General features: G+C 41.1%; 1 protein-coding gene and 1 long non-coding RNA gene across 3 annotated transcripts in view; both read left to right on the top strand.

Moving 5' to 3' along the window:
• The window catches only part of LOC309344993, a 165213-nt gene that overhangs the window by 69673 nt on the left and 71374 nt on the right, over positions 1-24166 (top strand). The gene's annotated exons all lie outside the window — the stretch shown is intronic.
• Positions 52-24166, top strand: TDP1 (tyrosyl-DNA phosphodiesterase 1). Of its 2 annotated transcripts, XM_081861661.1 has the most exons (15): positions 53-1124; positions 2374-2417; positions 3203-3258; positions 4457-4553; positions 5147-5181; positions 8867-8959; positions 11227-11397; positions 11720-11798; positions 13396-13581; positions 14029-14077; positions 14747-14813; positions 15575-15682; positions 15832-15934; positions 16492-16600; positions 23698-24166. In XM_081861661.1, the coding sequence occupies exons 1-15, from the start codon at positions 584-586 to the stop codon at positions 23769-23771; spliced, it is 1812 nt and encodes a 603-aa protein (XP_081717787.1). In that variant the 5' UTR covers positions 53-583; the 3' UTR covers positions 23772-24166. The 2 variants fall into 2 exon arrangements, with proteins under 2 accessions (XP_081717788.1, XP_081717787.1); XM_081861662.1 differs by lacking the exons at positions 16492-16600; positions 23698-24166 and having other exon boundaries at positions 52-1124; positions 15579-15682.

Here is a 24166-nt window from a genome sequence, read left to right as displayed (position 1 = left end):
GAACCGGAAGCTCGTTCTATTATAGGGCCGCCCTTCGCGGTTCTGGTTCCTCCACGCTGCCCTGAACGCGCTTTTGAGGAGTTTCTTTCCCTGCTTCTTTCCTTCCTGAGGGAATGGCGGCCTCCGCAAAGGGATAGCTCTGCAAGGCTCCTGCCAGGACACCGTCCGCTTTCGGTTGCAAGAAGCGACCCAAACTCTTCCTCTGCCGTGTTTCTTATGTCAGCCGCTCTGAAAATAAAATAAAAAATAGGCGTTTGAGTTTAGCGCTTTTTTTAGCCGCCCGGTAGGTGAACGCGCCAGCTTCACCCGGGTTAGCCCTTTAAAAAAAAGACATTTTTGAAAGGTCACCCGTAGCTAACTGGCCCTTTAAGGTATAGGAAGAAAGAGCAGGTTCCGACCTGGAAGTTCACTTGTCTGAAGGGAAGATTGTGTGGGCTGTGGAGGAGAACGTGTGAAAAAGCGAAAACAACGGGGAAAGTGAAAGGGGTTGTTATGAGGAGGTGGGCATAGTAACCCCTGAGCTCCTCCTAGGTATCACCTCTGCTCCCCACCCCACCCACCCTGATCCTCCAGGCACGATATCATGTCTCAGGAAAGTGAGCATGGGAAATGGACAGTGTCTAGTAGCGATGATGAGAGTGCAGGGGAACAAACGAACAGCGAGATGCCGTCCACCTCTTTGCTGCAGCAAACTGGGCAAGAGAAGGGTCCCCGTTACCCTTGCTCAGAGGCCAGGAAAGCTGCTCACAAAAGAAAAGCATCTCCCCTGGAACATAGCGATGGAAGCTTTCCGCAGGAAGTGGCCCCGGCTCAGAAACAGAAGCCTTCTCAAGAAGGTTTAGGTTGGTGCCTTTCTAGTAGTGATGATGATGATGATGAAGACGATCTGAAAGAGCGAAGGGGGAAAGGAGGTGCAGCAGCTGGAGTCGGGCTGGAAGAGCATTGTGCTCCTAAGGGGATCCTATCAAACCATAAACTTCCACCAAGCCACGAAACGACAGAGCCATCTGACAGAGTACAAGATGCTTGGGATCTATTAAATGGACGAAACCCTTTCAGATTCTTCCTCACTAAAGTCAAAGGAATTAAGGCAAAGTACAATTCTGGATCCCTACACATAAAAGGTAAGTAATGGTATACCGGAATGGGGATAAATGCATACACATTTTGGGTGTTAGCTTTTTCTAAGAGATGGTATAAATGTCACTGCAGCTGGTATATAGAGGCATAGCAGTGTAATGTGTGAAACAAATGAAAGTTGCAGTGGTCAGAAAACTAGCTTGCGGTTCACACACATGTACACCACTTGATTTATTTATTTTTGCTGACTAGCAGTGGTTTCAATCGAAAAGCATAGCATTTTAGGTGATACTAAACAGCGGGTGGCGCTGTGGTCTAAACCACTGAGCCTAGGGCTTGCTGATCAGAAGGTCGGCGGTTCGAATCCCCGCGACGGGGTGAGCTCCCGTTGCTCAGTCCCTGCTGCTGCCAACCTAGCAGTTCGAAAGCACTTCAAAATGCAAGTAGATAAATAGGTACCGCTCCGGCAGGAAGGTAAACGGCGTTTCCGTGTGCTGCTCTGGTTCGCCAAAAGTGACTGGACCCGGAAGCTGTATGCCGGCTCCCTTGGCCAATAAAGCAAGATGAGCGCTGCAACCCCAGAGTTGTTCGTGACTGGACCTAATGGTCAGGGGTCCCTTTACCTTTAAATCTCTAGCAGGTGTTTTTATTCAATAAAATCTCTGACCAAAGACTCCTGAATAAGCTTAGTAGTTTGGGGATAAGAGGACATGTCCTCTTAGGAATCACTAACTGGTTACAGAAGAGGACGGAGATAATAAATTGACAGTTCTTGTAATGGAGGGATCTGTGAAACAGGATCACCTGAGTATTAGTATTGGGATCTCTGCTTTTAACTTTGTTCATGGATGTCCTGTAGCTGGGGTTGATCCTGAGGTTGCCTGGTTTTCTGACAACAAATGGTTCAGAATGATAAGAATAAAAAGGTGAAAAGCTCTGAAAAGCATCTCTTCAAAATTTGTGACCAGAGATTAAAATGACACTTAACACCCAGTAGGGTGTAAAATGATAAATGTAAGTGTCCCATTGTAAGTGGGACAAAAAATCCTAACTTCACATAAACACTTAGGGCCTGAACGTATGGGATAGTGGTAGATCATTTGATGAATATGTTGACACAGTGTGCAGCTTGTTAAAGAACAAATAGTAGTTTACACTTTTGTGAGGTAGGCTTGTTTTCAGTTACATGTCTCAACCCTGAATTTGACTTATGGTTAATGTTGTTAAAACAAATTTGCTGATGTTTATTTCAGTAGAAATGTTTATTTACAAAACTTTAAATTTTTATGACAGATATTTTGTCTCCCCTCTTTGGAACTCTTGTATCTTCTGCTCAGGTAACTTTATACATTCATGTTGCTATTTTAAAACACAATGCAGTATTACTTGTTCCCTTACCCATAGGATTTGCAGGGCATTTAAAGGAGTTTTCTGAAGATGCACATAACTTTTTGGTCAGCTTGTTTGCCCATTTGGCGGGAAAAATCAAACACCATCTCAGGAAATACCATTATTAGGACCAAATAAAATGTCAAAAAGCATCAAGCAAGCTTTTCAGAGGAAAGGGTGTAATGAACTTTAAAGCTTGCTGACATTTGTGACATTTTAACTGGTCCTAATAAAGGTTTTGCCCCATCATAACTTTCTGCTGAACATGATTTGTCCTAATATTTGGGAAGAGGTTTCAATTTTTATTTTCCTATTTGCACCTTTTTATGCATTTAGTTAGATAATTTTTTTGCCGTGTTGGATGGATTTTTTTGCTAATGCTGCATATACCTTGAAAATAAATGAGACTGCTTATATTCATACATTGTGTGGCAGATGAAGCCTAATTAATGTGCAGCAGTAAAAACCTTACTTAAGCATGTCCTGCATTTTAAAGGTGCTAGTTACATGGGTAAGCATTTTCTTGCTTAGTGTGTATAATGACTCCTATAATTAGGAAATAAAAATCTCTCTAAACCAACTGTCCCCCTGCTTTGGGTCTCCACAAGTTGAGCTACAACATCTGGGAAATCCAAGGTCGGACAAGGCTGCTCTAAACTTTCAGTAAGCATTGCTATGGGGAAAGGTAGCACACAGGTTCTAACTATTCCTTCTTTTTCTTTTCATGACAAAGTTTAACTATTGTATAGATGTGGAGTGGCTTGTCAAACAGTATCCAAAGGAATTCAGGTATGCTTCTTTGAGAGGAGCTCCCTCTTGTAGTGCTTTTCTTCTTCACATTACTGTATTTATTAATTAAATTTACATACCGCCCTTCATCCAAAGTCTCAGGGCAGTTGACAAGATGATGAACTTTTCTTAAAGTTCAATTGAATCGACATAAAAATGGTCTAGGTTACATACTTCTTGTGAGATTAAATTTGTTGTAATGATGTGATGTTGGTTTTTAGAGATTTCATCTCCATAAATTTATCAGTGATGAGTAATGGAGTCTCCACGTTCAGAGGCAGTCTACCACTGAATATAAGTTGCTGGGGAATAATAGTGGGGTATTGTCTCCAATTTTTTTGGACTGAGTCTGCAGTTCTTAACTGCAGCATTGTTTTATGTATGTAACAGTGCAAACTGGGCTGTCTTGCAACCATGGTTTGCATATCTGTATATCTGCATATCTGTTTCAAACTTGTTGTGAGGGCCATCCTGGTTCTAACTATGGTTTACAGGGACATAATGTGTTCCCCTGGTTAAAGTATTTACCATATTTTTTGCTCTATAAGACTCACTTTTTCCCTCCTAAAAAGTAAGGAGAAATGTGTGTGCGTCTTATGGAGCAAATGCAGGCTGCACAGCTATCACAGAAGCCAGAACAGCAAGAGGGATTGCTGCTTTCACTGCGCAGCAATCCCTCTTACTGTTCTGGCTTCTGAGATTCAGAATATTTTTTTTCTTGTTTTCCTCCTCCAAAAAGTAGGTGTGTCTTGTAGTCTGTTACGTCTTATAGAGCAAAAAATACGGTATTTCATAAAATTTATGTACCACTTGATGCAAAGAAAACCTCAAAGAAGACCGTGAAAGTGAGTGAAGGAAGATGCATGAGGGAACCTGCAGGAAGGAGGGTGAGGGAGTCCACATTACACTCCCAATCATTCAGTCACATTGACTGACATGGGAAAGGGATGTAGCTCCATGCTAGAGCAATTGCTTTACATGCTGATGGTCCCAGATTCAATCCCTGACGCCCCTTGTTGGGCTGGGAATGTCCCTTGTCAGAAAACACTTTTTTGAAAATCTTGAGAGGCATTTCCAGTTGGAGTTGACAATACATACTTCCAGCATAATTAAGCAGCTTATAGCCAGTAGTTCAGCTGGAGGTTTGTGTGGTCCTTATCACCAGTGAATTGTCTAATGAAGTTTCCTTTGCTCTAAGGGACAAACCTTTATTAATAATCCATGGGGAGAAGCGAGAATCCAAGGCTGCACTACATGAAGAGGCACATCCTTATAAAAATGTTCGCTTATGCCAGGTAATTATTTTTATCTTGCCTGCATATTTACAAAAGATAAAGTATTCTCTTCTGTAGCCTTACCCCACCTGGTGCCCTCAAGGTGTTTTGAACTACAGCTTCTTTCAGTCCTAGTCAGCATGACCAAAGGTCGGAGATGATGGGAGCTGCTGTCCTAAACATCTGGAGGGCAGCTGGTTGGGGGTGGCTGTTGATCCTCAGTCCATTAATAGTTTTCTGTAAGAAGGACTATATTTATGGCAATGTTACCAATCGGGAAATATTTTTGTTTGATCAGAGTTCTCCATTTCCCTGTGGTCTCTCGTATACCTCTCTTGAGTCTTCTATATGCAGCCTAAGATACTTGAAGCTATAATAGAACAGTTGGCAATAGAGAACAGCATGCAAAATCTGTAGATTGACTTTTAGAATTTGAAGATGACATGTTTAGTATTGGGTGAGACGGCTATAGTGTAATATGTGTTGAGTCCACCAGGGAGCAGTAAGCCAAAGCAAAATAAAAAACTGATCCTAAATCATTATAGGCAGTACTGTATAATGTTAAGAGTTTCTGTACTGGAAAAGACTTTTTAAAAATTGCATTTTTATTTCAGGCAAAGTTGGATATTGCCTTTGGAACACACCACACGTAAGTAATCTGTATTATATTGGGGAAAGCCAGTTATGGTAATAACTAAGGAACTATTTCCTTAGAGAGGAAGAGGGAGGTACAAATGATTTTAAATAGATAAACAATAAAAATTAAATCTCAGTATAATAGGAAAAGTTCTGACTGTTTACAACTTGGGGTGTATTTGTGCTCAAAGCAAGAGGATGATTGACTCAACTTATTCTAGTGGCAGTCTCTCATGCCTCATGGAGTTCTGCTCCAGAGGGCCCCCACCTTTGGGGAAGTTGCCTGCAGCTGGAAGGGAAGAGCTGAAAAGCCCCTGTGTACTCACAGCACACAATGAGTGGCCTTTGGATTTGTTCAGGTAATGAAAGAAGGTAAGCAAAAGTCTTGAAAAGGAAGTGTCCCGTTGCAATTGCACCTTGATTCTGTTATGTATACCTTAAATCAGCCTTGCAAATAGGTGCACAGAAGTTACTAGCTAGGGTTGTCAGCTTTATAGTCTTTTCCTGATCTTGTGCCTTTAACACAGAACCTTACTAGCAGGTGAAGCTTTCTATATTTGGGGGCGGGGTAAAGTGTTGGGGAAATATTCACCTGCTTCATTTCTGCATATCAGTGAGGTAAGGGAGGGGACCATTAACCATATTGCTAGCCCACAGCTGTCACTGCCTAACAACTCCTCTGGCTGCCTGTTACAATTAAGTGGCTATATAAAAGCCTGTGCATTGTCTATATAGCCTTTTGTGTTAAATGGCGTTTTCTGTGTACAGCATTGTAACAGCACAAAGAGTGGTCCTGATCCTTCTAACACGGATATGATGCTAAGAAGTGACCTACGTGTTGCCATGTGGATGTTGCCACAAATTCTGGTTGCAAATTCTCCCCACTTCCTTGCCGTAACATCTAGGAACACTTGCCATGTGAGGCAGCAGCATGAATACATGACTTTCCCTGCCCTTAGGCTACATTATTGGCTGTTCCTTGGGGTGGGGGGGACTCACAACATGATTACAGTGGTACCTCGGGTTACATACGCTTCACGTTACATACATTTCAGGTTACAGACTCCGCTAACCTAGAAATAGTACCTCGTGTTAAGAACTTTACTTCAGGGTGAGAACAGAAATCGGGCGGTGGCGACACAGAAGCAGCGGGGGGGGGCCATTAGCTAAAGTGGTGCTTCAGGTTAAGACCAGTTTCAGGTTAAGAACGGACCTCCGGAACGAATTAAGTACTTAACCCGAGGTACCACTGTATATACTTGCATTGCTGCACAATTGGAAAACTAAAACAGTTTTTCCACAGCATATCAATTTCATAAAATAAAAATTTGTGTTGTCCAACCCACCCATCCCTTCAAACCAGGTAAAACACCAGCACCCAAAAAAACCCCAATCACAGTTTGTTCAATTTATGAGTAAGCTATTGTTGTTTTTCAACTTCATGTGTTCATATCATTAGCAATGCTATTATGTGTGGTCTTGGAATGAGTCAGCATTATGAGCTAAGCATATTTTTTTGCCATTTTCCTTCCCAAGTACCAGTTTCTAAGGCAACCTGGCTCTTTGAGGGGAATAAGCCAAGGCAACACATGGCATGCTTTCTGTTTAGCATTCTACTATAATTTACTTACTGAAGTTTTTGAAACAAAGGACACAGAAAATATGGTAGTTACACCAACAGGAAAGGACAATTGTGGACCTAATTAACAATATTTCCTTTTTAAATAATAAAAGACAATCTGAGTAGATTTTTTGAGAAGGATAGGTAATTGGCTTTTTAATATAAAATTTGGGTTGGGAAGGCCTTGTGACTATTGTCCTACTGAGCAAAAAAAGATAGTCAGTGCTTTTTAGTAAGGGTGGCTGCCAAGAATATATCCCTCTATTAAAAGCCTGCTGCAACCAAACACTCTTTCATGGCGGTTAATCAGGTTATCATTGGCTAGTAGTCATGATGACTCCAGGTTAAGGCACAGCATGCTTCTGAATACTAGTTGTTGGGCGGGGACAACAGTGGGAGAGGACTGTTGTCCTGGTTGTAGACACCTTGCTGGTATCTGGTTGGTCATTGGAATAAAGGGTGCCTTTCTAGTTTGGTGCCTTTCACGTGGAAGTGCTGGCTGCTGTTGTGTCCTCAGCAGTCACAAGGGCCAGAAAAGTTGCAAAAATAAAACCCATGTGTGGCGTTTGCCCTCCTAGGTGTGTGACATCATACTGGGTTCATAAGGAAAGGGTTAACTAATTGTAAAATCACTAACCTATAGGAACTCAAGGGGAGGAGTTAGAGTTGTTAAGAAGTCAGTCTGGAGTCAGAGAAGAGAGAGGGAGGATAAGTCTGTGGGTTGGGCTAGTCTGATGTGAGAGAATCTGTTAAGAGGAATCAGTCAAACAGTTGAGATAATCAGTCAGAAGGTATTAGGAAGGTATAGGCCAGTAAAGAAACTAAGGTTAAGAAACCGACAAGAAAATTATCTGAGAAACTATAAACTTGTTAATGCTTATAAAATAAACTTGTTTAATTTTAACAACTGTCTGGACTCAGTGTGTACCCGAGAGTAACAGGTTGGTGGCAGCGGGGAAGCGAGCACAGTGGTGGCCCAGGGATCAATAGACCGTCAAACATCCGGGGACCCTGTGTGATCGCCACACCATGCTTCCTACTTTCCCTGAAGAGAATAAAATGCTGTTGTTCTGCACTTCTACTATTCTAGTCATCTAGTCTATTTGTTTTCCGGGAATGGATAGCTGTCTGCCTGTCTGTCTGTCCAAGAGATGTTACAGCTGATACATGAACAGCTGCTGGTATAAATTATTTCATTGCCGGATTTAGGGTTGTGCAGGTGGTTCCCCAGCACAGGGAGCCGAGCTGAGGGATCACTAAATAGTGCACTTGAGAGCACATGCAGAATGGAAGGCGAGGGCACTTTTAACAAACTCTGTTCCAAAAGGAATCGTCGTGTAAAAAATAAATGGGGGGAGGGTAAATTTTATCCTCTCTTAGGCACCATATTATGAAAGTCCACCCCTGACTTCATCCTAGCGATGTAGCCTGGGTACCTACAATAAAAACTGTATTTGTTAGTATCCACATGTTATGAATGTGCCCCTTAGGATACCGTGCAGTTTCACCCAAAACTTGATGTATATCACCTTCCTAGACGGATAATCCACCCACTAGCTGTGCCTTGCTTTTATTGTTTGATCTTGTCTAATTCAGGGCTCACTCTCTAAATGCCTGTTCAGAACTCCCTCCTCTTTGCCAGACTCTAATGGAAAGAAATAGAGTTGATTGCCAGCAGCACCATGTGTTAAACAGCACAGTGGACACAATAGAGCTCTAAGGAACTCTGTATCTGAAATGCCACGGGTCTGAGCAAAAGTCCTCCAACACCACCTTAATCATTCTTGCCCCTTTCTTCTTAGGGAGGATGACCAAGGCAGTTTCAGTTCCCTACCTAGGTCAAAATCCAGACTGAAACTGTTTGAGATATATAGTTGAGTGTTACCGCCAGATTGAAGAAATATTTTAACAGCCATAAAGTCAATGTCCTCGTAAACATATTTATAGCTATAATATAAAGTATTATATCTGAGGACACCCTGAATGCTCTGAAGTTGCATTTGTGGGTTTGAGCCCTCTTTCATTTTTGCTGTATTTGGTGCTCCCTTCCCGTAATACTTATAACACTTTTGTATAGGAAAATGATGTTGTTACATTACGAAGAAGGGCTTCGCGTGGTGATACATACATCCAACCTTATTGATGATGATTGGTACCAGAAAACACAAGGGTAAGAAAGTTATTATATTATAATAATAATTTATTATTTGTACCCCGCCCAATTGGCTGGGTTTCCCCAGCCACTCTGGGCGGCTTCCAACAGAGATTAAAAATACATTAAAACATCAGTCCTTAAAAACTTCCCTAAAGGACTCTTGACTTCCATAGCAAATGTTAGAATATATTATTATTTATTAGCTTTATCTACCACCCTTCGTCGTGAGATCTCATGGCAGCTCACAGAAAAAAACAGCATGTTGTATGACTGTCATTTGTATCATTGGGTTTTTTTGAAAACCTTGTATATTGCATGTGTTTAATGTATATACGTCCAGGATTCTCAGAGGTTATGCACAACCACTCACTGTTTAGAAAGGCATTTAATATTGTGGTTTATGGCTACATGACATATGTTATTTCCTCTTTAATGGTCTCTGAGCTGCCTTATTTCCCAGAGGATCCATTGTTGGCTTGCCTCAAATGCCTTCCGTTATAAAACCCAGTGGCAAACCTCCAGTCCAGACAATGGTACAGCTAATAAGCCCCATTCCTTATCCAATGTCGAATCTAAAACAAGACAATAAAGTCACACAGGATGAAGTATTTCAAAATAATGAATTGTAGATTTATTATCACCTTATCTGTATTTTGGTCGTAGATGGTATGATGGCCAGAACAATAGGTGAGAGTATGAATGATTACTGCATGATTTCTAAAGTAGAGATCTTCTTCCATAACCCTACCAGCAAAATTCCAGGAATGTATTCCACCATTGAATAATGTCAGTAGTCACTGGGTACCACTTCACTCTATTCATTGGTATGCCTCAAGGAGATTGTTCTAATGAATTCTATCTACAGTGAATTTTAAGATTACAGCTATTACAGGGAATTGTCAATCTTGGACTGTTTCATATTTATAAATATAAATAGAGGACCCCTAGTTAGTTTATTGCTCTAATAACTTAAGTTCACCTTGAGACGATAGTTGCTTGGGTCAGGCTGCTCAGAAGTCATAAAATGCAGTCTTTACTTTTTATAGAGAATATGATCCAGGTAAGTTTTATTCTTTATAAAGCATACTTTTTTCCCCTACTGCATTTTTAGCAGGTGAGTAGTAAAATAAGATTTGATTCTAAGTCGGATTTCTAGTTTCTTTCCTGATACAGAAATTATACAGTGGTGCCCCGCAAGACTAACGCCTCACAAGACGGAAAACCCGCTAGACGAAAGGGTTTTCCATTTTGGAGGCGCTTCGCAAAACGAATTTCCCTATGGGCTTGCTTCACAAGACGAAAATGTCTTGCGAGTTCCTGCGGGGTTTTTTCCCTTTTCCCCCCCTTTTCCTAAGCCCTAAGCCACTTATTAGCTGATCCGCTGATAAGCCGCTTATCAGCTGATCCACTAAAAGCCGCTAAACCGCTAATCCGCTAAGCTGTCAATGGGCTTGCTTAGCAAGACGAAAAAACCGCTATACGAAGAGCCTCACGGAACGGATTAATTTCGTCTTGCGAGGCACCACTGTACCAATATTATTGTGAGAAACAAAGAAAATGTATCAGTGACATTGTGGATAGACTTAAGTGATACAAGAGCTCTTTTGTTTGTTTGTTGGCAATAGACAATGCAGCTCGTATTGAAAAATTGTCTACATAGCTAGGGAAGGTCCTGTCTCTTCAGTGGAACTATAATATAATAACTATATTGTTGTTAGAGGTAAAAGTAGCATATTGCAAAGTTATCTACCACATAATGTTTCACCTATTGCTACTTGCATTTTTGTATCTGCTACTAGGATATTCAAACAAAGGACATATTTAGGCAGTTTTCAAAGCTGGCTAAATTACTCAGCTGTCCGGAGAAGATTTAGGGAACATTGGGAAGGAGAGGAATAGCAAGTCCGGTTGCACGAATGAACAGCATTCCGTGCATGCAACAACTTAGCTGAATCTCGCTTCAAGATTTGAAACATTTTCCAGATAATTAAGCTTGGATATTTCCTTTAAATAAGGGCAGAATGAGCCTGTTCCCTGAGCTTTACTTTTGAAAGATGATGCACCACAATTGTAAAAAAAAGAGAGAAAAGAATGGAAACCTTTATTCTTTGAATTTGATAGAAATTAACTCTGCTTCATGAAAGCATTTTCTATAACACGTTAGGGCAAGATCCAGCATTAGTTGGCTATCACACTGAGTCTTTAACAAAACTATTTGTTGTTCTAAATGCAATATAATCATTTGGTGATACATCAGCCATTCTTTTACTTCTGTCTTCCAGAATATGGCTAAGCCCTCTGTATCCAAAACTGCCACTTGGAGCTGCTGAGTCTGCTGGTGAATCTCGTACCAATTTTAAGTGTGACCTAATAAGCTATTTGAGGTCTTACAGTTCTCCTACTCTCAATGAATGGGTTGAAATAATCAAGCAGCATGATCTTTCAGAGACAAGGTACATAATCTGAGAGGGGTTTCTTTTGCAACGAATTGCACTGAATTCTTAATCCTGGCTTGCTTTTTTTTTTTTTTTTAGCATGTTGAGAATGATAGAGGGAAGGGGTGCAGTGAGAATGGAGCAGTGATAAAATTAAGGTTCTAACTGAAAGCTGGTTGCATTTTTAAAAAATCGTTTTCTCTTTGCATGTTGGAACAAGTTAACTAGGCAGTAGCATCTTTGAGAAGACTTAATGCCTGATAATAGTGCAATTTGGAAAGCACTGTAACCTTTACCATAATTCGGCATGCTTTCATTTGTGTCTACATCTTTTGTGTAGAGTATATCTTCTTGGGTCAACTCCAGGTCGATACCAAGGCAGTGAAAAAGAGAAATGGGGTCATCTCAGACTTAGAAAGGTACTGGATTTTTATTCCTATCCCTCTAAGGATGTATTGTTGAAGCTCTTCTTTTTCAAGGCTTGCCTCCAGTAGTTCTTTGTTGACAGCGGAAACTGACAAGGAGAGAAAGGTGCATCTTCAGTTGGTGGCTCAGGGTAGTACCATGTCTCTAACTTGCTACACAAATGTAAATGGAATATCTATAAAATACTTGGTGTTAGTGTTACTCTTCCAGTGCGGAGAGTTAGAGTACAGCAACAGGAAGCTGCCTTCTGTGCTGAACATCGAGGGAATTGTGCAGTTTGAGAAGCTATCTTGATAACTGGGCTATTTGGTGGTACACAAAATTTGGTGGTACACGAAAGGTAGTGGCAGGTTACATTCAGCTAAAAGAATTGCAGAGAAGACCAGAGAAGTGTGTGGCCAGAGAAGACCATACCTCCTGATATAGCATGGAGGTGAGAATCTTTAGCTTTCTGGGTACAATAGAGACATTGACCATAGTGAGGTATTGAGGCATAATCTTTTGTGAGTTGGAATGTTCTTGGTCTGATGTTCCATTAGTTTCTGAATTGTCATTGGTGTTCTGATATGACCCCCCCCCCCCAAAAAAAATCTTTTGGGTCTGTGTAAAATGGCAGAAGAGGGCACTGCTGGTAGGTGATGCCACAAATCATATTGGAGAAATTGGGAGGAGATTATGCTCTTAACTAGATCCTGTGGGTTCATAAAACTAGGTGTCTTTTCCCTGCTTTTCCCAGTTTGTCCCCAAGTATATGTAGGAGGAGACTGAGAGGAGATACGATAGCCATCTTCAGATATCTGAAGGCCTGTCACATGGAAGATGGAGAAAGTTTGTTTTCTCCTGCTCCAGAAGGGAGGGCTCAAACTAGTGGTTTAAAGTTACAAGAAAGGAGATTCCGACTAAACATCAGGAAGAACTTTCTGACAGTAAGATATGTTCAGCAGTGGTCTCCCTCAGGAGGTTGTAGATGCTCCTTCATTGGAGGTTTTAAAGCAGAGGGTGGATGGTTTAGTTGAGATTCCTGCATTGCAAGGGGTTGGACTAGATTATCCTTGAGGTCCTTTCCAACTCTGCAGTTCTCTGGTTCTACGTACCTACCAGCTTACCAGACCATGCAATTGTGTGACTAATTCATGGAAGCTTATGCCAGGAGCCTCTTAAGCTCAGGGTCGTGGGTTTGAGCCCCACATTGGGCAAAAGATTCCTGCCTTGCAGAGGGTTGGACTAGATGACCCTCGCAGTCCCTTCCAACTTTGATTCTGTGATTCTGTAAGGTACCCAAGGATTTGGCCATTTTTGCTGTTGACATAATAACATGACTTTCCTACTGTTTTTAAACACTGAGGGAACACTGTCATGGTATTTTTTAGGGAGAAACTAAGCATTCAGCACAGATACCTATAATGAATCCATTGGTTGTAAAGCAGGGTTGGATGAGATGCTGGCTGAGTAGCTAATCAGATTAATGACGTCCTTCATAATAAGCAATCCCTTTGTCATACTTCAGCTAATCAAGTGACTTTGTCCAGTACAACTTGAATTGCCAAAGGTGGTGATGTTTTGTTCTTGTATCCAATTTCTACCCAATAGGTTTTGAAAGAGCATGCAGCCCAGCTACCTGATCAGCATTCTTGGCCTGTAATAGGACAGTTCTCGAGCATTGGATCTTTGGGAGCTGATCAGTCCAAATGGCTGTGTTCAGAATTTAGAGACAGTTTGACCTCTCTAGGAAACAACACAAAGACTCTGACAAATCATGATGTTCCTGTTCACCTGGTATTGCTTGCTTATTACTTACTGCTTTTTAAAAATTAAAAAAAACCCCACACATTTTCCTTCAAAACTTCAGCTAGCGGGTAATCTTCCAAATCCTTTTGAAGTTCTTAGAGTTGAATGCAGCAAAAGACAAATGTTTAAGTCTCATTGAACTTGATATACTTTGTGCATTTAAAAATTCTCCTGAGTTAATGTATAACACCATACTCGTGTTGTATGCAAAAACTCACTGCTCACTTTTATTTTATTTTTTTTAAAAGATTTTTAATTCTGAGAGTCTTGCTTATTTCTGCAGATCTTTTTCCAAGTAGGGCTGTGGCTTAAGCTGTTTGCTACCTTGTTACTTGGCACGAATGGCTTGAGCTTAATTGTGCTTCAACAGAGTATAGCTGTCAACTGAGCTACAATTTATTATAACTAACTAGTTATTACAATTTGTTACTTTAGGTTTACCCATCAGTTGACAACGTGAGACAGAGTTTAGAAGGTTATCCAGGTAAAAACATATGCCTTTGGGTGCAGTGTAGAAAGGGGATATTATAAAGTTGGGGGAAAACAACAGAAAGAGTTTCTAGAAGTTTCATGGTATTTTAAAACTTATTTTTAAAAAAAACATTTTTCTCTATTCATTCTTTCAACCCTCATAATGGCTCCTGAGGCAGATCACACTCGAAAGTTAATTATGTAATAAAATATAAAGTGCCTAAGAATATAAGAATAGAGGATCAACACATTATGAAAAAAACAGAGTGGGAGGTGAGAATCAACACAAACCAAACGCCCATCAGAAAAAAACTGTCTTGGCCTTGATATTTTCATAACTAAATACATTTATCAAATATGGAAGACATATTGAATAGTTAATTTATGCTCTACTAATGTGAACTAGCAAGTTATTGCTGGCATTTTCCGTGTCACTTCCAATTGACTGTTCCATCTTGATGTTTATTTTATGTACTGCAGGTTCCATTTCACATAATTGAAAATCTGCATATAGAGTATTCTTTAAAGAGGCTGGGGTGTAAATTGCTTTTTAAAATCCTACTAAATCTGGTTTTTTGTGCATGTATAGGGAAAATTTGTGAATAATTCATTATTATATTGTGAGAAACCATTTCAATGCCACACTTAACTATGAGTAATGGGTCTTTTCTTTCTCTCTAAGCTGGTGGTTCTCTTCCGTACAGTATACAAACAGCACAAAAACAGCTTTGGCTGCACTCTTACTTCCAGTAAGTAAAATTATCTCCTCTTGATTTAATGACATTTTGGGTTTGTTTGTTTTTTAAAAAGATCCGTTACATTTGCAGGAGAAATAGGCATACAAACAAGGAAATCAGAGAAGCCTTGGAAAGTTCATTTTTAAAACTCATTGGATTGTGATGTACATTCCTATATAATCTTTAAGCTTTCTCAGAAACTGAGGTGGCCTGATCCAACGAATGTTATTTTATGTCTCGATTGCAAAAAAAGAAGAAAAAAAGAAGACAGTGATGAGCAGCAACAATGTGCTCTTCCTGCTTTTAATTTTTTTTTTTGTAAACATACATACATTCCTTGGTTTAAGTCAAGTGTAATTTGAATCCAGTGAATCTGTACATTGAAGGGTAAAAGGTTTAGTTAATTGTGACTGGAATCTAAATGCATCGTGCCCATTGACAGTTCTTGCATGTGAGAGTGCTGGTGGGGTGCTTAGCAATGAGGCTAAACCTGCACAGTTGATCATTATCAGGTCATATGCTCTAGGAATGGTTGCAGAATGCTGCTTTGCACAGTACGAGTAATAAGGGCATAAACCATGTTTGAAGACTTTTCCTGTGCATACTGAAAATAGATGTGGGTAGCCACTTCAAACTTTGTACACTCTTATCTATAACTTGGGGGTTGGCCTTTATTTGAAGCTTGGCAGAAACGCTTGGGAATGATGTGAATTTGGAAACATCTTAATTAAGGTTTAACCTAAAACTTCCCTTTTCATTTTTTAATACTTGAGCAAGTGGTCAGCAGAGACATCAGGTCGTAGCCACGCAATGCCGCACATTAAGACCTACATGAGATCATCTCCAGACTTCCAGAAGATTGCATGGTTTCTAGTTACAAGGCAAGTCTTTGACTTCTTTTGTATTTCCTCCGGAACAGCTGCTTTGATTATCATTTGGTCCCTCTGCCCTCTTTTAATTAAAATAGGTAGCAATGTTGTGAGTCTCAGAAATGGGCGGTCCCTCTTTCATTGAGTTTCTCTCTCTCTAGTGCCAATCTTTCTAAAGCTGCTTGGGGAGTGTTTGAGAAAAATGGCACACAGATGATGATCCGATCATATGAGCTAGGAGTCCTCTTCCTGCCATCAGAATTTGTGAGTTTTATCTAATTCCATATAATGGTTCATTTAGTGAATGCAATCAAGTCTTTTTATGTATTCATAAATACATAAAGACCATTATGACATCAGTCCATAAGGCAATGTGCATCTGTTATCACAGTTCCAAAAAGTTGTGAAACTGCCCTTTTGAGGTCTTGTGCAGTTTGGAACAAGACATTTACAAAGCTAATAAAATATCTGTTTCTTTAGTTTGGGTGAGCTATTTAACATCTATCAGAGTAGACCCATTTAAATGAATGGACCTAAGTTACTCAGGTCCTTTAATTTCAATGTGTCTACTTCCAGTATGACTAACTGTGGATACAGGGCTATATGTTGTAGCTGCTAACCAGGGAGCCCATCACAGTGATATAAATGTGGTACCAAGGAATACAGAATGGAAGAAGGAAATGTAAGCAGAATATATGTTTGCGAGCCTCATGGATAGTTTCTCATGAAAGGAAGTGAAGTGATGGTTTGAATGTAACACCACTTCTCTCTCTCTCTCTCTCTCTCTCTCTGTGTGTGTGTGTGTGTGTGTGTTTTCACAGGGCTTGGATGCAGGCTACTTCCAAGTGAAGGAGAACATGTTTTCTGATGAGCCAGTGTTATCATTTCCTGTACCTTATGATCTGCCCCCAGAGAAGTATGAAAGCAAAGGTAAGATGTCCTCCTCAAATGTAGGGGAAAAGGACAAGTACCACACTTGAGCAAAAGATCTTTTTTATTCTTTGGCTCTTGGCAGAAACAAAAACTATAATCGTTGATGGGAGCTAAGGGAGATGAAGAAGAAGAGTTTGGATTTGATATCCCGCCTTTCACTCCCTTTAAGGAGTCTCAAAGCGGCTAACATTCTCCTTTCCCTTCCTCCCCCACAACAAACACTCTGTGAGGTGAGTGGGGCTGAGAGACTTCAAGGAAGTGTGACTGGCCCAAGGTCACCCAGCAGCTGCATGTGAAGGAGCGGAGACGCAAACCTGGTTCCCCAGGATTACGAGACTACCGCTCTTAACCACTACACCACACTGGCTCTAGATGCTATCTAGAAAGTGAGACTAACCCAAAAGAGACCAATGGAAGTAATTTTTAAAGTACTGGAATTGTCTGGCTCTTTAACCCCACTCATCAAAAGGACTAGATCGTCCACATTGTAAGACTAGCTGTGGCAACTAGTGCTTCACATCTGGGGATGGGACTTAACAGCCAAGCTTTGGAAATCCTGCTTGGCTCTAAAACCCTCAGGTAGGTCATTATGGATCTGCCCAAGTGTTGTTACAATGATGGTCTGAGCTTGGAAAAAGAATGGGACACAAGTAGCAACAAATAGAATAGCCTTTCAATCTTTGATATGCTGGTCCTATGATTCCGTTTGTGCCAGGTAGCTTATAGGCTGAAATTGGGCTTTCAAAAATGTATTCCCTTTCCCTCCCTTGCATACCTGTGTGTGTGCCTTGCAAATTCATTTACAAGAATGTGACATTGGGCTTCCAGATGGGTGTTTGTCTGTGACGTATCTATGAGGGGTCTTAAAGGTAAAGGGACCCCTGACCATTAGGTCCAGTCGCAAACGACTCTGGGGTTGCAGCACTCATCTCGCATTATTGGCTTAGGGAGCCGGCGTACAGCTTCCGGGTCATGTGGCCAGCATGACTAAGCCACTTCAGGCGAACCAGAGCAACACACAGAAAAGCCATTTACCTTCCCACCAGAGTGGTACCTATGTATCTACTTGCACTTTGACATGCTTTCGAACTTCTAGGTTGGCAGGAGCAGGGACAGAGCAACGGGAGCTCACCCCGTTGCGGGGATTCGAACCGCCAACCTTCTGATCGGCAAGCCCTAGGCTCTGTGGTATAGAGCACAGCGCCACCCGTGTCCTTAAGAAGTCTTAAGAAAGCATAATACTTTCATCCTTCCTGTATTTGTTTGCCTTGGCTTGCTGTTTGTACAAAATGTTACCTTTTCCACTACGTGCCCTTCCATCATTCTATCTTATCAAAAAATCCCATGTGTGTCACCCGAGGTCTCTGGAATTGTGAAGGGAGAGAGTGCTGTTAGCAAGCTGTATTTCCTTGTTTGGACTTTTATTTTCCTGATGGTGATATGATTAGCTGCAGCATTGATAGGGCTCTTTTCCTCCCATCATGGTGTGGTGTGACTGGGATCTTCACTGGCTCTAGAGTGCTTTCATTGATGCCTCCTCTTATTCAGGTGTAACATTTTGCTGGGACTAGTCCCAAGTGAGCATAGCATTTCAACCTCTTCCTGCTTCTTGCTCAGCTCTGCCTAGTTTCTGCTCTTCTGCTAGTAAATCCTGCTGTACAGAGAGAAATAAGACTTCTATACCTCCTGATGTGATCCTGAGATGCTGCTGTGATGGAATGTTGGTTTTTTTGGGGCAAATATAACTTTGTGCTCCACCAGCACAAAGGGAGAAAATGTGTGCAAGTCGAGGAAAGGATTGTACTGAAAGTTTCATTCGAGGAAAGGATTGTACTGAAAGTTTCATTCGCTGTTGTCAGGCACTTTACCTCCTTGGTCCACTGATGCAGTCTGCCAACCTTGGTCCCATTTATTGAACAGTCTTGCTTATGGAGAACTCTAGATTCTTCGTTTCCTGACTTTGAGAGGAGCTGACTAGCCCCCGTTTTCTTCTTGGCAGTGAAAAATGTCGTAAATCCAAAGGTTCAGAAATTGACCTGCTATATGACATTGTCTCTCTTTAAATCATTGCAAATTGCTGCATTTGCAGGAGACATAATTTCATGGCTTCCTATTATGTGCAGTTTGAGAGGAGTGTTTTATTCTGGCTGATACAATCAAAGGTTGCTTTGTTCATTGTGCAGTAGATTAATATACTTAAGATGAAATGCTATGTCTGTTTTACAAATGGGTATCATCACTTTGCGCAGAAGGAGCAAAAAAATGTGAAGCATTGTTGCTTTCCCTTCTGGGTTTTTAGCATGTCTTTGTGTGCATTAGAATTCTGCCAGTGGGGTAGCTTTTCAAAGGTTGGTACATAGAATTGCAAAACCCCTGAGGGTCTCTGAGAGGATTCTTTTCAAGGAAAGGCTTTGAAATGTCTTTTCCCTTCTTCTCCACCCTCCTCTGGTTTCCAGTAAGCAAAATCTTGCACAGCTGCCAAAGGGCCGCAAGATTTTATCCAGTGAAGTATCCCAAGAAACCTGAAGTGCCAAGTCCTAGCAGAGCACGATGTTTTCAATGTAAGGTGTTCCTGTTGACAGCCCTTTAGGAGACGTTGGGAAAGGTACCTAAGGAATGCTGCCTAAGTTAAGTTGACAACGCGGTTAGGCATCTCTATCAGTCTACATCCTGTGGAGAAGTATTATTTAAAGAAACCAGACAGGACTTTAAGCTGTAAACTCAGCTCTGCAAAATCTTCATTGTTTTCTTGTTGTGGACCAGAGCTGTACAACTCAGGACTACCATGAAAAAAGCAAACAGGGGATATACCAATATGTGAGGTCTCCCTTTGGAATGGTTAAATATATGTCTGCATGCTTTGCTTCTTCCTCTGTGTCTTTTCCTTGTGTTACACCCTTTTGCTTCCTTTCCTGTGAAGCCATAGGGTTTGAAGTGTGACACCTCTTTGTAAAGCTCTATGAATAACTAGTGGGAAGTCTAAAAGTGTTAAAAACAGCAACACAACTTTGAGGAAAAGTAGACCGAAATAATGCCCTGCTATAGACCTGTTAGACAGGCCTAACTAAACACTAATTTTTCTAAGGTGCCGTCTCACATTCGTTGTTAAGGCAGTATAAATAAATGTTAATGGATTGTTTTAACACTTTTCAATTCAGTAACGTTGTCTAAATCTTCAGAGAAAGTTGTATTAGTCTTATTTTCTTGTATGTTAAAATAAGGCCATTTTTCATTAGCAAATGAGAAGACCATAGAAGGCTATAGTTTGTACCGTAACTAGAATGAATGCAGTTTTCTAGCGCTGTTCTGCTGTACATAATGTACTGCTGCTGTATGTACTACTGTGTGAGGTTTCCAAATTGCTTTGTCCTTATTATTATTTTGCAGCACATATTGCCTATTGTTACAGAGTGTATCCAAGGTATTTATTGTTAGCAATGACCTTGGTATCACTCAGATACTGTAACTTGGCTTGTATTGGACAGCCCTTTTGATAGTCTGTAATCAACCTCCTGAAGCTTCGCCAGAGGAAGAATCTTTGTTGCAAACAAACTCCCAACGCCCTGCACTGTATGTAGGCTTTGAGGAAGGCCTTTAATGGGGACCTTGATGGTTATGTAGATGACATGCTCCTTCAGCCTCTGCTTGGTCATCTTTGTTTTTTAAACATTGTGCCTCTGTTTGACTTCACCGATTTGTCTCTCTCCCTGCCTCGTAGTGGCTCTGTAGAAGACGAGTAGAAACACGGCAGGAATCCTTGGTTAGCAAAGCTGCACACACTTAAATAGATTCTATAAGTCTGTAAAGATTCTGCATTATTGGGCGTTTTATTTTGGGTTTCTCCAGTCTGCGTATTGTGCCAGCCACCAAAATGACATGCAGACTGCTGAGAGAATAGGAACTGCAAACTTGCACTGGAATAGAAGGGAAAGTGCCATAGCTGCAAATACACTGTAGAGACCTGTTTCCTTCTAGCTCAGCCACCTAAGAAAAACCCGCTGGATCAGGCCCATGGCCAGTCTAGTCCAGCATCCTGTTCGCACAGTGGCCAACTGGATGCCCATGGGAAGCCTGCAAGCAGGACCTGGGCACAAGAGGGCAACTGGTAGTCAGATGCATTTGCTGTCTCCAACTGTGGAGGCAGAGCATAGCCATAATGGCTAGGAGCCGTAGATAGGTTTATCTTCCATGACTTTGTTTAATCCCATTTTAAAGCCACCCAAGTTGGTGTCAACCACTGCCTCCTGTGGGAGAGAGTTCCATAGTCCAACTATGCAACTGTGTGAAGACGTAGTCTCTTTTGTCAGTCCTGATTCTTTTAGCATTCAGCTTCATTGAATGTCCACGAGTTGTAGCATTACAGGAGAGGGAGAAAAGCTTTTCTCTGCCCACTTCCTCCCTGCCATACATAATTTCATAAACTCATATCATGTCACCTTTTCTCTAAACTTGTTGTTGTTTAGTCGTTTAGTCGTGTCCAACTCTTCGTGACCCCATGGTTCAGAGCACGCCAGGCACTCCTGTCTTTCACTGCCTCCCGCAGTTTGGTCAAACTCATGCTGGTAGCTTCGAGAACTCTATCCAGCCATCTCGTCCTCTGTCGTCCCCTTCTCCTTGTGCCCTCCATCTTTCCCAACATCAGGGTCTTTTCCAGGGAGTCTTCTCTTCTCATGAGGTGGCCAAAGTATTGGAGCCTCAGCTTCACGATCTGTCCTTCCAGTGAGCACTCAGGGCTGATTTCCTTCAGAACGGACAGGTTCTGAACTAGTTTCTCTAAAGTAGGAAGTCCCAAATGCTGCAACTTTTCCTCAACCTTGATCATTTTGGTCCCCCTTTATTCCCTTTTTACCTGGGTTTATTACTTATCCCATTTACTTTATTGATTTATTTCCTACCTTTCAAGGTAACACATTTCCGAGGAAACTTGAAACACGAATAAAAACAATAGTATGGAGCAATTAAAAGTACATCTATTGTCAGAAAGCTTTTAAAATGTTATGTATATGTGACAGCTTAGAGCACTAAGAGTTATTGATAGGAAGCCTGATGGAACCAAAAAGTCTTGGCAGTACTTCCAAAGACATCCCCGATGTAAAATTGAGAGTAAATTGGTAATTTTATGTAGAAATCCTATTCAATTAAAAAATAAAAATCAAGGGAATGAATAGCAGTTGAAATCAAAACAGCACAAAATCAGTAAAACCAGAGGAGAAAACTGCAAAACAATTATATGAGCTACAATAAAAGCCTGTCTATATGCCATATATACTCGAGTACAAGCCGAGCCGAATATAAGCTGAGGCACCTAATTTTAGCACAAAAAAACTGGGAAAATTTGACTCAAGTATAATCCGGTTCACCACACCACAACCCTTGTGGTGGCGGTGGCGGCGGCAGCAGCGGAGGAAGAACAAGCAGCCCAAAAGGGCAGCTTTCGGGCTGCTCGTTCCGCCACTGCCACTGCCAACAGCGGCAAAGGTGGAGGAGGAGGAACGAGCAGCCCAAAAGGGCTGCTTTTGGGCCGCTCATCTCTTTACCACCGCCTCTTCCGCTCGCAAGAGCAGGCATAGGAGCCGCGGTTGGGAGAGGCACAGCACAGCACCTCTCCCAACTGCGGCTCCTGTGCCTGCCCTTTTGAGAGGCGGGCAGCAGCAAGAAAGAGCTCCTTTCGGGCCGCTCGTCCCTCCACGGCCCGCCTCACTCAAGTATAGGCTGAGAGGGGCTTGTTCAGCATAAAAAATGTGCTGAAAAAGTCGCCTTATACTCGAGTATATACGGTAGACTTATTTTTTAAATAGTGTTGGTTATAAGTCCCTGCCCTTCTATGAAGCCCTCTGAGTTGCCTTGGTTAACCAACTTTTCAGGATTATTGCAAAGAAGGGTTGGGTACAAATTTATTTTTTAAAATCATAGTTGAGAAATTTGTGCACTTGTGGAAATTTCAGGTAATAGTCTTGCTGCTGTTACATCAATCAAATTGTACCCTGGTATTCCTTCTGCTGTAATGTGTCATGCAGTTCTGACCTTTCTTTACAAATGAAATAATGTTCTCTGTACCTGGTTTTACAAAACTATCCCAACCCCTGAACTTCCCTGCTCCTCCTTTTGAAGTGTAGAAGTATTCTTTGTGCATTCCAGTTTCTCCCCAATGCTGTAGGCTTGGTTTCAAGTGGGGTATTAATAGGGCTATAAAAGTATCCCCCATTGTCTGAGTGCTGTAACAGTAAATGGATTTGGTAAGTATTGCTTAGGTGTATTGTGTCTTACAGCCCATTAACCATTCCTAGCATCTAAGATAAAGCTAAGCTGAAAATGAAATATTGCAGATTCTGACAAAGCAAATTGGCATATACATATTCAATATATTGATTAATGCTCCAGTTAGTGCCCTTGGCTATGGGCCCCAACATTAAACTTTGCTATAAGAGGGTGATGCTCCTAGGGACGAACTACTTGTGTGTTTTGTTGTGTGGTTATAAAGATCAAAGCTTAATCATACCTCAAAGATTTCATCATCAAATTTGAGAAAGGCTTCTCAAAGTAAGGGCAGTAGATTTAATTTCTCTTTGGATGATGGGCGCCATTCTGAATCACGATGATGGACAAAAACTTCATTTTGACATGACTGTTTTTTGACATAGATTGTGTCTCCTCTCGAGACATCAATGCCAAACATGGCACAATGGGAACAGTGGCCTTGTTTGGGTGCCAGGTGCCATTTTGAATCAAGATGGCAGATGAAAACTTGACCTTGGATTGACTTCACCCAGAGTTTAGTGCGACGGGTTCAAACCCACAGATTGGACTGTCCATTTAAAAATCACAGTATTTTTTGGTTTCTAAACATAACTGGGCAGCGCTGGGCACTCCCCACTAACGAAGCTATAAAGGTCAAAGCTAATCATACCTCAAACAAGTTTCTGAGTAGCAAAACCTCATTTCTAAAGGTTAATAGCTGGTGAAAAAATGAAGTGGCTGTGAAACATCTAACTCCTATCAAAATCTAGGAATGGAAGGTCTAATTTAATTTTCTCAGTTGGCTCATCATGTTTTGTATCTGTGGTGTAAATCTGCCCATTTCTTCCTCGTTGCAGATCGCCCATGGATTTGGAATATTCCCTACACCAAAGCGCCTGATACACATGGAAATATGTGGGTCCCTAAATGAATAGCCCAAGTTCACCCTGAAACTTCAGCATCTTTAAATATGAACCAATACATATACCTGTGGGACTTGCTGGTTTTAATAACATGGACTTCTACATAGGATGTAAACTAACTTCTCTTTTTTAAAAAGTACATTTTTTATAGATTGAAAACATTTTGAATAAAATAATGGGCATATAGATGAATATTGCCAGAGCTTATGATAATGCAGTGCTTTTAAAATTGAATTTATAAACATCATTGCTGTTTTTTTTTTTAAATGACCCATGGCAATTGGGTCAGACTATCTTTGTACTGAGCCTGAATATTTTCAGCCCTGTTCCTTCTTTATCCTGGAAATAGTGGCCCTGATGAAGGAGAAATTTGTGCAGAATTGAAATAAAGTGAATAAAAGTT

The sequence above is a fragment of the Podarcis erhardii genome (assembly GCF_964252035.2).
Source record: "Podarcis erhardii genome assembly, chromosome: 1".
Classification (NCBI taxonomy): Eukaryota; Metazoa; Chordata; class Lepidosauria; order Squamata; family Lacertidae; genus Podarcis; species Podarcis erhardii.
The sequence above is the reverse complement of the archived record's forward strand: the minus strand, read 5'-3'. Positions and strand labels throughout refer to the sequence as shown.